Raw genomic sequence first — 13,661 nt, 5'->3', positions numbered from 1 at the left:
GCCTGCTTCTCCCTCTCCCACTCCCCCTGCTTGTGTTCCCTCTCTCGCTGTCTCTCTCTGTCAAATAAATAAATAAAATCTTAAAAAAAAAAAAATCACTCCTGGGGCGCCTGGGTGGCTCAGTCGTTAGGCGTCTGCCTTCAGCTCAGGTCATGATCCCAGGGTCCTGGGATCGAGCCCCACATCAGGCTCCCTGCTCAGCGGGAAGCCTGCTTCTCTCTCTCCCTCACTCCCCCTGCTTGTGTTCCTGCTCTCACTATCTCTCTCTCTGTCAAATAAATAAATAAAGTCTTTAAAAAAAAAAATCACTCCTAAATATCCCACTTGAGGAGATGGAATACTGTATATGCTATCTTAAGAAAGATATTCTATAGGATTTCTAATGCTACGGAAAAATTTTAATAATTCACTTAAGATGGGGGGAGAGATCCATAGTGGATCCAGAATGATATCCTTTTTGTAAAGAAAATATATATGTGAGGGGCACCTGGGTGGCTCAGTCGTTAAGCATCTGCCTTCGGCTCAGGTCAAGATCTCAGGGTCCTGGGATTGAGCCCCACATTGGGTTCCTTGCTCAGCGGGAAGCCTGCTTCTCCCTCTCCCACTCCCCCTGCTTGTGTTCCATCTCTTGCTGTGTCTCTCTCTGTCAAATAAATAAAATCTTAAAAAAAAAAAAAAAAGAAAATATATATGTGAGTAGAGAACTCTAGGAAAATGCATTAATGTATTGCTATGGGCCATGTACTGTTTTTAGTGCTTTACAACTTCACTTAATTCTCACACAACAATTTAAGTACGTGCTGTTGTTATTCCCATTTTACAGGTGAAGAAACTGAGGTCAAGAGATGAACGGCCCAGGATCACACAGATGGTAAGTGATGAACCCAGGATTTGAACCCTGGTGGCTAGCTCCAGAGCCACCACAAAATATTCCCCAAGGTCACCTGCATATTTACTCCTGGGGAGTGAGACCAAGGTGATCCTTATTTACTTTTATTTCCTGATTTTTCTACAATTAATTTTTTTAAGAAGATTCTCCACCCTAGCCCCCTTGTAGTGGTTGAGGCCTTTGGAAAATAGAGTCAGGAGATGTTGGGGTTGGGAGCCTTGTGGGGAAAAGAATCAGGAACAGGATGGAGCTGTTGCTTACCTCAGATCCTACCCCAACCCCAAATCCTCTTTCTTTTCACTCATGTCAAGGAAATCGAAGGTCAGATATCAACTATACAGCGTTGGACCCATTCCTTACCCCTCCTGGGCCCTTTTCCAGATATGTCATACGGACTGAATTTCTGGAGAAGCCCCCCTCTTTTCCCTCCCTTCCCAGGACGCTGGGTGAGGCATAAGGAGGAAAGCCTTGCTCAGTAGTGCTGGGAAGGAAAGGAGGGAGAGGGGGCGAGGCAGAGGAGTGAGAACAGGGAGTGACAGGTCTAGGGAGGGGTCTGCTCCTGTCATCTCCTCTCCCCTGCGGCTTGGAGGAGTGACTACCTCGTCTCTGAATGTAACTAGGAAGATCAGGGCTGCAGTCAGCAGAGAGGGAGTCTAAAGACCTGGGTTCTGCTCACACCTCACCATTGGTCACCTATGTCCTAGAACAAGTCAGTCCCTTCTTGAGCCTTGGCTTTCTCCAAGGTTGAAGGGATTCACGCCTGGCTGTTTGTGACAGCATGAGGAAAGGTGCTTTGTGAAAGGCTAAACAAGCACGGGCCGCCTCCGGGGTCAACAAACGACAGTGCACCTCTCGTCATGCCTTTTCCACGGCTTTGTTGAGACCTAATTGACTTACCACGCAGTTTACCCATTTAAAATGCACGCTTCGGTGGATTTTAGTATATTCACAGAGCTGTGCTACCATCACCACAATCAGTTTCAGAACATTTTATCACCCCAAAGGAAACCCAATGCACTTCAGCCACCACCCCCAGGCGCCTCACCACACCCCCGCAGCCCCAGGCAACAACTCCCATGCTTTCTGTCCCTATAGACATTTCCTCCCCATGTTAGTCTACAGTATGCCCTTTGTCCTTCACTCAGCGCGTTTTTAAGCCTCATCCACGTTGTAGCACGTGTAAAACTCATTCCTTTTCACAGCTGAACAGTATTCCATGGTATGGCTATACCATATTTTGTTTCTCTGTTCATTACTTGATGGACAGGTGTGTTTTTCTTCTACTTTTTGGCTGTTGCAAATAGTGTGGCTCTAAACTTTGATGGACACATTTTGTATGGACGTATGTTTTCATTTCTTCTGGAGAGAGGAGTGGCATTGCTGGATCAAATAGTAATTATTTGAGGCAGCACCTGTTTTATACAGTCCAGGAACTAAGAATGTGGTTTTTTTAAATGTTTTTAAATGGTTGGGGAAAATCAAAAGGATTATAATATTTTGCAACATGTGAAAATTATATAGACATCAAATTTCAGTGGGCCACGAATGAAGTTTCGCTGAACAGCCGCATCATTCCTTCACCTGTTGTCTGTGGTGCTTTTGAGCTACAATGGTAGAAATGAGTAATGTGACAGGCCTGCAAAGCCTAAAATATTTACAATCTGGTCTTTTATAGAAAATGTTTGCCAACTTCTGAACTACGGGTTGGTGCTGTTATTATTAATTATTTACTGTTTGGTGGAGGCAGCCCGGGTATGTACTGCCTTGATGGGAACAGGACTCAGGTCGCCAGCCCCTCTCTGCCAGGTCCTGGCCAAGGAGCATAAAGGAATGAGAGCTCCCAGCCCCATTTTCTGGACTGAGAAACTGAGTCCTGCGGGAGGGCGCAGGCTCATGCAAGATGAGGAGGAAGTGAGGGCATCTGGTTCTTCTTCTCCTGGGCAGCCTCCTCCCCTCTGGCTAAGAAGACCAGCTGTGAATAATTCATGCTTGGCGTTTGCAGAGCACTCCATCTTTTCAGAGCACTTTGATCATCATTAATTAGTCAGAACCTGGCTTCAGCTGTCGCCTATTAAAACTCGAACAGAAGTGGCTTTGATGGCTCCATCCCGAAACCTGGAAGCTTCCATCTCCATTCCACGGCTTTGTACCACAGAGTCCTCTCTGCCCATCACCTCTTAAAGCCCTAGAACCCACTGACTTGGCCCCAGAATCAGGTTTCTTGGAGGAAAAGGGCAGTACCAGGGTTGAGAGCCCTCCCGCAGGACCCTCATAGGTGGTGTCTTCTGAGAAGTCACGTCCCCTCTCTGTCCGTCAGGAAGATACAAGTAAGGATGCCTGTCTCTGGGTTTGTTGTGGGGATTAACCAAGTTTGTACTTACAAAAGTGTTCTGAGAGGAACCCTCATACACTGCTGGCAGAAAGATAAAATGGCACAACCACTTTGGAAGAAAACCTGAGTGTTCCTCAAATGATTAAATGTAGAATCACCGTATGACCCAGCAATTCCACTCCACTCCACTATGTGTTCGAGAGAAATGAAAAACCTGTACATAAACATTCATAGCAGCATTATTCAGAATAGCTGAAGAGTAGAAATGGCCCAAACGTCCATCAACTGAAGACAAATAAAATGCGATATATCCGTCCAATGGAGTATTACTCAGCCATAAAAAGTAATGAAGTTTGGCAACAGATATGTGCCTCAACGGAGACAAACCTGAAAAACATGATGTTAGGTGGAAGAAGCCACACACAAAAAGGCCACATATGGTATGACTGCATTTATATGAAATGTCCAGAGTAGGCAAATCCATGGAGACAGAAAATAGATTAGTGGTTGCCGGGGACTGGGGAGGGAATGAGAGTAACTGTAAATGGACGTGAGGTTTCTGTTTGGGGTGATGGAGATGTTCTAAAATGGATCATGGTAATGGTCACACAACTCAGTGAATATATTAAGAACCAGCGAATTGCATGCTTCACATGGACAAGTTTTATATGTAAATGATACCTTAATAAAGCTGTTTTTTAAAAGGGCTCTGAAAACTGTAAAGCGATGAGCACAGGGGTACTCACCTGCATCGAAGATGATCTAGTCTAATGGATGAGCTGAGTGTCCTGACCAGTCCGTTTAGGGTGGTTCTTAAGACTGGAAATCAGAGACGCCTGGGTATCTTGCTATCTGTGACCTCAGGCAAATCATTTAACTCTCTGATCCTCAGGTTGCCTATCAGTAAAACTGGGACAATAATCTCTGTCTCGGGGCACCTGGGTGGCTCAGTCAGTTAAGCGTCTGACTCTTGATTTCAGCTCAGGTCATGATCTCAGGGTCCTGAGTTCAAGCCCCACATTGGGCTCCAATCCTGAGCGTGGAGCCTACTTTAAAAAAAAAAGAAGAAGAAGAAGAATCTCTGTCTCTTAGGACTGTTGTAACAATATTGTAGGAACATGTTGAGCTTGGTACACAACGCCTAGTGGGTGCTTGGTAAATGATGATTTCCATGTGGAGTTACCTGATCCTCCCAGCTGCTCCCAGGGGCTTCAGGGAGCAAGTCCACGTCGCTCCAGTCCCCTCAGAACCTACTGTTTCCCAAAATTGCCTGATCGTAGAAATTATCTGGAGCATCTGTTAAAAATACAGATTCCAGCACCCCACTTCAGCCCCATTGATCAGAATCTATATACATATATATTTTTTAAAGATTTTATTTATTTATTTGACAGAGAGCGAGAGCAGGAACACAAGTAGGGGGAGTGGGAGAGGGAGAAGCAGGCTTCCTGTAGAGCAGGGAGCCCGATGTGGGGCTCGATCCCAGGACCCTGGGATCATGACCTGAGCCGAAGGCAGACGCTCAAAGACTGAGCCACCCAGGCACCCCAGAATCTATATTTTTTAAAAACTGTCCAGGTGAGTCCTGTAATCAGGCAGGTTTGGGAAACCGGGCTGGTCCAACTTGACATTGTTTTCCTTCTTATTTATACCCTTCCCCGCAAACTTTTGAACTTTCGTGGTTTGCTATTTCACTCTGACTTGCCACTCTGTCCCTATTTAAGAGCTCACGCTCTTGACTTCAGTAACACTTGAAAGTTTATAATTTCTTCATACTTTAAGCCAGGGCTAGGATTGGTAACATTAATAACACCCGCCAGAGTGAACCTACACATGATTGGCTCTCGGCAAGGCTTTCCAAGGTACCTTTATATCCTCACAGCAGCCTTGTGAGTGGGTTTAAGTAAGTTAAATAACTTACCCGAGGGTTTTAGGAGAGTGAGTGGCAGTGAGAGTTGAAACTCAGTTCTGCATGACCCCAAAGCCAGCCTAATTAACCTTACACTCTACAGTATGCTGTGGTTATCCCAGTTCTTCATATGAGGAAATAGGAGCCCAGAGACATCCAAGGACTCTTCAAAGATCACACAGCAGCTCCTTCTCTAACAAGCCAAGGCTGAGGTCCAGACTTCTATGCCCTCCAGTCTGGGCCTTTCTCACTCCATGCCCTTGTGACATGAATCCTACTCAGTGACTTTACCAACAAATACCATATAGAAAGAAAAAAAAAACGGAATGCCTTTTAGGGCCAACTGAATATGCTTTTTCTTTTTTTCACTTCTAGGCAATATTCCCAGTGACTCATAATAGTGGTTAATACTTACTGAGCATTTTCTTTGTGCCAAGCATTGTTTTAATCACTATATTTCTATTAACACACTTAGATCCTTGCAACAAAAGATGACATGGGTGCCATTATCATGATTATCATCACCCCCATTTTATATATGGGGAGACTGAGGCACCAAGCCACGAAGCAGTTTGCCTGAAGTTAGAGAGCAAGTGTTGGATTCAGGATTCATATCCAGGCAGGGTAGCTATGAGTCCCGTGCTGCATCTTACTTGGGAGGATGTTTATGCAGTATGATTTATAACATGGAAAAATGGAAAATAAGCTACATGCCCACCTAGTGGGCGCTGACCAGATAAGTTATGGTGTGCTTTTTGAAGGAAATACTCTGAAATCATTAAATATGATGCTGGGGCAGAACTTTCAGTGATATAGAAAAAGTATTCACAACTTTTTTAAGTGAAAAGGCCAGGTTCAAAAATAGTATTACTCATTGTACAAGTCCATTTATATAAAGCACAAAATTAGGCAAAACTAATCTCTGTTTTAAAAGTCAAGTTAGTGGTTACCCTTGGGTTGGGGAGTGGTTAGGGACTGGCAAAGGGTACAGGATGCTTCTGGGACAGGTCATGTTTTGTCCCTTATTCAGGGTGTTGGAACACATGTGTTCGGTGTCACTTATGATCTGTTCACTTTTCTGTATTTGTGTTATACTTCAATGAGAAGTTTAAAACATAGCACTACATGATACTAATTTTTATTTTTATTTTTATTTTTTTAAAGATTTTATTTATTTATTTGCCAGAGAGAGACAGCGAGAGAGGGAACACAAGCGGGGGACTGGGAGAGGGAGAAGCAGGCTCCCCACTGAGCAGGGAGCCCGATGCAGGGCTCGATCCCAGGACCCTGGGATTATAACCTGAGCCGAAGGCAGATGCTTAACGACTGAGCCACCCAGGCACCCCTATTTTTATTTTTTTAAAAGATTTTATTTATTTATTTGACAGAGAAAGAGAGACAGCAAGAGAGGGAACAGAAGCAGGGGGAGTATGAGAGGGAGAAGCAGGCTCCCTGCTGAGCAGGGAGCCTGATGCGGGGCTCAATCCCAGGACCCCGGGATCATGACCTGAGCCGAAGGCAGACGCTTAACGACTGAACCACCCAGGCGCCCCATGATACTAATTTTTAAAGTATGTATATATACATTTGCATAGAAAAAGAGAATGGAAAGAAACTAAATTGAGGAACATTTTGTAAAAATAACTGGACTGTATCATTAAAAATGTCCAGGTCAGTGGGGCACCTGGGTGGCTCAGTCGTTAAGCGTCTGCCTTCGGCTCAGGTCATGATCCCAGGGTCCTGGGATCGAGCCCCACATCAGGCTCCCTGCTCATGGGAAGCCTGCTTCTCCCTCTCCCACTCCCCCTGCTTGTGTTCCTTCTCTCGCTGTGTCTCTCTCTGTCAAATAAATAAATAAAATCTTAAAAAAAAAAAAAATTGTCCAGGTCAGGAAAGAAAAAGGCTGAGATACTATTCCCCTTTAAAGGAGGTTAAAACCATATGACAACTACATGCAAAGCAAGATCCCAGTTTAGATACTGGCCTGGGAAAAATATATATATATAGAGAGAGAGCTGATTGATTGATTTAAATATGGACTGTAGATTAGTACTGTTAATAATAGTACTATTGCAATATTAAATGCCCTGAGTTTGCTAATTGGTCTGTGGTTATGGATGGGAATCTCTTAGGAAATTCACACTGAAGTATTTAGGGGTTAAAGGGCATGATGTCTCCAATTTAATCTCAGATTGTTCAGAAAAATGCACACGCCCATATAAATATTTATATGGATAGAGAAAATGATAATTCAAATGGTAAACAACTGGTTAATATAGGTAAGAGTTTTTGGGAGTTTATTGTACTATTCTTGCAACTTTTTAATAAGTTTGAAATTACATCAAAATTATAAATTACTAAAGAAGGCAGGGAAGGGAAGACAGGCACATAAACTAACACTTCTGGGAATAGTACTAAAAAATAAAATAGGAGAAAGACAAGCTTTTTCAAATAGCCTTTTAAAAGTAATAAAATAGGGCGCCTGGGTGGCTCAGTCGTTAAGCGTCTGCCTTCGGCTCAGGTCATGATCCCAGGGTCCTGGGATCGAGCCCCACATCAGGCTCCCTGCTCAGGCGGGGAGCCTGCTTCTCCCTCTCCCACTCCCCCTGCTGTGTTCCCGCTCTCACTTTCTCTCTCTATCAAATAAGTAAATAAAATCTTAAAACAAAAAAAAGTAATAAAATAGTGGTATGTCCTGAAAGTGAAAGAAAATGGAGGGTAGTATACCAAGCGTCAGCCGCGTCCAGGTGGTACTGTGACCCAGCGGTGCCATGCAAGGCCTCTGGCCCTGGGTAGCTTGGATTGAATCCACACTCTGCTGTTTACTAGATGTGACACCCTGCGTGAGTTACTTACATTCTCTGTGTCCCTGTTTCCACCCCTCCCCTGTGCAGTGGGGAGACCAATGCCTACTCATGGGAGAGTCACGTGAGTCACTGGAGTATAAAGCATTTGTGACAGTGTGGGCTCATGCACCTGAGGTTCATGTAAATATCAGCCATTATGTCTGATTGATGGGATTATGGGTGAAGTAGTCTATGTATTTTTTTATTGAGATATAATTGACATATAACATTATATTAGTTTCAGGTATACAACAGAATGATTCAGCATTTGTATATGCTATGCAGTGATCACCAAAGTAAGCCCAGTTGACATCCATCGCCCCATGTAGTTACAAATTTTTTTTCTTGGGATGAAAACTTTTAAGATGTACTCCCTTAGCAACTTCCAAATATACAGTACAGTATTTTTTTTTAAGGATTTTATTTATTCATTTGAGAGAGAGAGACAGAGCACAGGCAGGGGGAGAGGCAGAGGGAGAGAGAGAGAAGCAGACTCCCCGCTAAGCTGGGAGCCCGATGCAGGGCTCGATCCCAGGATCTGGAGATCATGACCTGAGCCAAAGACAGACACTTAACCATCTGAGCCACCCAGGTGCCCCTATAATACAGTATTAAGTGTAGTTTTCATGCTGTACATTACAGCCCTGAGACTTATTTACCTTACAGCTGGAAGTGTGTACCTTTTGACCCTCTTCACCCATTTTGCCTCCCTCACCTCTGACAACCACCTATGTGTTCTCTGTATCTATGAGTTCAGTTTTGTTTTTGTTTTTAGATTCCACGTATAAGTGAGATCATATGGTATTTGTCATTCTCTGACTTATTTGACCTAGCATAATGCCCTCAGTGTATGTATTTTTTAAACTCCTTAAAGTGAGCACACACTGATTTTGTAAGCAGAGCAACAAAACATGAAAGGAAAATATCATGAATATTTTTTTAGAGGATGAGGGGAGATGCCTTTCCAATGGCTTAGCTTTTCCTTTTTAGACCTCCCTCTCTCTCTCCCCTCCGCTTGCCTCTCCCCCCGTCCCCTTCCCTCTCCCCACCAGATTGCATTCCTCACTTTTTTCCCCCAAAGAACTATAATTAAGCTCTTACTCTATAGTTGCCCTTTCATGGTTCCCCATCTGAAATCACAGTCCTGTTTAGCCTGGTTTCCATCTCCTCAGCCTTGGGAAGCAGAGGTAGGATTCAGCACAGCCCAGGATGGGCCTGTGCGCTAAGAGTATGACCTCTCTTTGTTGAATATTTGCTCTGTGTGCGCTGGGCACCTTGCATGTGCTCAGCCCCTTCCCTGCATAACCTTGTTTAATCCCCACAGCAGTCACCTCTGCTGCCCACCCAAAAGCCAGACGCGTGGGATGAGGCCATCCCAGACCCACCAGCCCCGGCAACCTGCTGGCTGCCTGTAGTTGCAGGAATGGGCCTGGTAGAGATTATGTGAACCTGCTCGGGTCAGCAGGATTGCCCAGCTGGCCCACAGATTCATGAGCAATTGTTTCAAGCCACTGAGTTTGGGGATGGTTTACTGTACGGTAATAGCTACCCAGTACAGCCCTTTAGAGAGGGGCCAGGGTGGGAGGCAGCTGGGATGACCCCAGTGTTCCAGAGGAAAGAACACACTTAGCAAACATCTACTTAATGCTTACTGTGTGCTGCGCATTTTAATTCAATCCTCACAACAACCTTAATGGGATAGGTTCTTCTATTGTCCCCATTCTATATAATGTATTTTTTTTAAGATTTTATTTATTTATTTGACAGAGAGAGAGATAGCGAGAGCAGGAACACAAGCGGCGGTGTGGGAGAGGGAGAAGCAGGCTTCCCGCCGAGCAGGGAGCCCGATGTGGGACTCGATCCCAGGACCCTGCGATCATGACCTGAGCCGAAGGCAGACGCTTAACGACTGAGCCACCCAGGCGCCGTATAATGTATTTTTTTATTCTATTTTAAGTAGGCTCCATGCTCAACATGGGGCTTGAACTCATGACTCTGAGATTAAGAGTTGCATGCTCTACCAACTGAGCCAACCAGGTGCCCTTATTGTCCTCATTCTATAAATGGGGAGATTGAGGCAGAGAGGTAAATAATTTGCTCAGGATCTCACAGCTAGTAAATGGCAGGTGTTCAGTCAGTTAACAAGATGTAGAAAGGAGAAAGGAGAAAGGAGAACTACCTTGTGAACCTACTGGGGACAGAAGTTGGACATTCAGAAACCTGACAATGGAAGGTACTCAGTAGGTTAAGCATCCAACTCTTGATCTCAGCTCAGGTCTTGATCTCATGGTCATGAGTTCAAGCCTCGAGTTGGGCTCCACGCTGGGTGGGGAGCCTACTTAAAAAGAAAGAAAGAAACCTCATAATGGAGGTACTTCCTCACTGAGCAGTCAGTCAGAGGGTAGTACTTTAGGGAAATGGGTTCTTTAAAGAGAGAATAATAATTCAATTTATAAATATTGTGTTTTCTTTTTTTTTAGATTTTATTTATTTATTTGACAGAGAGAGAGACAGCAAGAGAGGGAACACAAGCAGGGGGAGTGGGAGAGGGAGAAGCAGGCTTCCCACCGAGCAGGGATCCTGATGTGGGGCTCGATCCCAGGACCCTGGGATCATGACCCGAGCCGAAGGCAGACGCTTAACGACTGAGCCACCCAGGTGCCCCTAAATATTGTGTATTTTTAAAATATTGTGTATTTATTAAACCTTATTTATATTTATTAAACAAATAAGAATCTCCTTGCTGGGCAGTTAATAAGGAGCAGACGAGGGGGTGCAAATTTAGATACTGTATTAGTCAAGGTTCTTCAGAGAAATTGAACCAATTGGATGTGAATATACATAGAAAGAGATTTCTCTTAAGGAATTGGCTCACACAATAGCAAAGGTTTGGTGAATCCAAAATCTGCTGGGGGAACCAGTTGGCTGGAGACGCAGTCCAAGCCCAAAGGTAGTCTGCTGGCAAAGCAGGAGACAGTGTTGTGCGTGAAATCCAAAGGCAGTCTGGTGGCAGAATTTCCTCTTGCTCAGGGGAGGTCAGCCATTTGTTTTATTCAGGCCTTTAACTGATGGGATGAGGGCCACCTAAATTATGGAGACCAACTTGCTTTACTCAAAGTCCACTGATTTACATGTAAAGTTCACCCAAAAACACCGTCACAGAAACATCCAGAATAATGTTTGGCCAAATATCTGGGCACCATTGGTCTAGCCAAGTTAACTCATAAAATTCACCATCACAGATGCCAAGAGAGGTTAAAGCCACTGAGAAGCAAAGTCAGGGCTAGCAGAGGAGTGACCTCTGGATTGGCAACATGGAGATTGTTGGTTGCTAGAGCGGATTCGATGCAACAGATAAGTCAAAGTGAGCCAGTGCAGAGTGAAGGAAGAAGGAGGAGAGAGGGACTGCCCTGTCGGCAGAAGCTCGTTTGTGAAGGGGAAGCATGCTATGAGGCAGGAGCTCAAGGAAAAAGTGGGGTTGAAGGAGGACTACTTGGTTTGCTTTTTCCAATGGAGATACTAGAGTAGTGTGTGTTTCAAACTGTAGGTTTTGATCTTCCATCAGGTCAATTCACGGGTGATGACCAGCACTTAAAAAAGAAGGAAAGAGATAGAACCAAAAAGAAATAATAGAAGACATCACACATAATGAGAGTAAGCATTGTTTCGTGAAACTTCTGTATCCTGACTTCTAACACCATAGATTAGTTTTGTCTATACTTAAATTTGTGTAAATGGGATCATAATGCTATGTACCCTTCTGCGTCTGGATTCTGTCACTCAACATTAGGCCTGTGAGATTCATCCATGCTACTGCACGTCCTTGAAGCCCATTCATCTCATTGCCCTGCAGTGTTCCACCGAGTGATTCTGTCAATTGATTTATCCATTGTACTGTTGATGCCCTTGAAGAGATGCAGTCTTGGCAGTGGCCCAACAAATGAATGGAATAATGTGCAGCAGGTGTTATTATCCGAGTCACAGGCCCTACCCACCTGCAGGTAAAGATAGAGTTGCCAGGATATGTGTGGGATACAGAATAGGGAGGATCTGGATGAGAGGGGCTGAGGACATGACCAGAAAGGGACGCTTCCTGAAGATCCTGTAGCTCCCTGAGATTACCTTTATCCTACTGTTTACCATGTATTATAGAAAATGTCTGTTCTTCTGTCTGACTTCCCACTAGATGGGGGAGGAGACTACATCTTATTCATTGCTGGATCCCCATCCCTGAGCCAAGTCTGAGGCTGGTGCACAGTGGGCACTAGGGAAATGCCTGCTGAACTGGCTAGGTTTGGACCAGTTTAGGAGAGCCTTCACTGCCAGGAGTTGGGACTCAATACTCAAAGACAATGGGAGCCATAGAAGGTTTTTGAGCATGAAGAGGTCATAATCTGAAGAGTGTTTTATTAAAATTAACCTGAGCAGCAGCAGTGAGGAGGAGGATGTTTTGGACAGAGGAAAACTGCAAGTGGGGTGGAAGGCAGGGAAGCTGGTTAGGAAGTTAAGAAGCTGGGGTGCCTGGGTGGCTCAGTCGTTAAGCGTCTGCCTTCGGCTCAGGTCATGATCGCAGGGTCCTGGGATCAAGCCCGGCATCGGGCTCCCTGCTCAGTGGGAAGCCTGCTTCTCCCTCTCCCACTCCCCCCTGCTTGTGTTCCCTCTCTCGCTGTATCTCTTTCTGTCAAATAAATAAATAAAAATCTTAAAAAAAAAAAAAAGAAGTTAAGCTGTCACAGAACTGAATAAGGACTTGAATTAGGCTTGTGGAGGAGGAAACAGAAAGGAAGGACCAGCTTGGGCCACATTGCTTTTTTCAAAATATGGAATATGATCTCATTTTTATAAAACCATGTATTATCTGTATGTGTGTTTTAAAATACATATACAAAGAATCTTATAAATCTCTAAGCTTGACAATAGTTAGTCAAAGAGGGTTCTGGGGAAATGGTGTTGTGTGTGGGTGTGTGTGTTTTTTTAAATAACCATGTATTATTTTTATCTTTACAAAAGACCCTGTGAGGGAGGCTGTCATCAGCTTCACTTTACAGGTGAAGAAACTAAGGTTCAGAGAGAGTTTGAATCACTTGCTCAAGGTCACACAACCAGTATTCTTAGCGCTCCACTAGGCCTTCCCCAGAGAGACTCTGAAGGAATAATCAAGGAGCCTTCATGATTAATTGGATGAGGGAGGGGTAGAAGGGAAGAAGACAGGAAGGGATTAAAAATGACTGGGACACTTTGAGCCTGACCAAGTGGAAAATAATCAGTAAGTCAGGGAGGGAGTACTGGGTTACTGGGGGAAGGTTTAAGCCAAAGGAATGAATATCTAATGATGGAATTTGGTAAAAAAAAAAAAAAAAAAAAAGATGGAATTTGGTGCATCAGATCAGAACTTAGAGGTAAGCCCTAAGTATACTTACTAGCTGGCCCTACCACTGAGCACCTGAGGGCCCCCTAGGAACGGGGCATTTTCAAGAGAAAGAAAAATTCAACCCCGCACTTCCAGGTAAGTGGTGTGTTCCTCTGAGTACTTGGGTCCTTCTGCATCAGCAGCTTGTACTTTCTGTGGCTCTATGTGGCCTGATTGATTGACCAGGCTTAAAAGGCCTGCTGTTGAATTTGAGATCTCAGGCTTCCAGCCTGTGTAGGTCATCAGCAAAGACTTAAAGGCCTGGCGTGAACGCA

At 44.4% G+C, this 13,661-nt stretch overlaps 1 protein-coding gene across 1 annotated transcript in view; it reads left to right on the top strand.

Annotated features, from left to right (window-relative positions):
- The window catches only part of ZFP90 (ZFP90 zinc finger protein), a 71,714-nt gene that overhangs the window by 47,166 nt on the left and 10,887 nt on the right, over nucleotides 1-13,661 (top strand). Inside the window, exon 5 of the mRNA XM_078063126.1 lies at nucleotides 824-871. Coding sequence (XP_077919252.1) covers nucleotides 824-849 — 26 coding nt within the window. The 3' untranslated portion in view covers nucleotides 850-871. The remainder of the gene's footprint in view (nucleotides 1-823; nucleotides 872-13,661) is intronic.

Source organism: Halichoerus grypus, chromosome 15, assembly GCF_964656455.1.
Source record: "Halichoerus grypus chromosome 15, mHalGry1.hap1.1, whole genome shotgun sequence".
In the NCBI taxonomy this organism is placed as follows: domain Eukaryota; kingdom Metazoa; phylum Chordata; class Mammalia; order Carnivora; family Phocidae; genus Halichoerus; species Halichoerus grypus.
The sequence above is the reverse complement of the archived record's forward strand: the minus strand, read 5'-3'. Positions and strand labels throughout refer to the sequence as shown.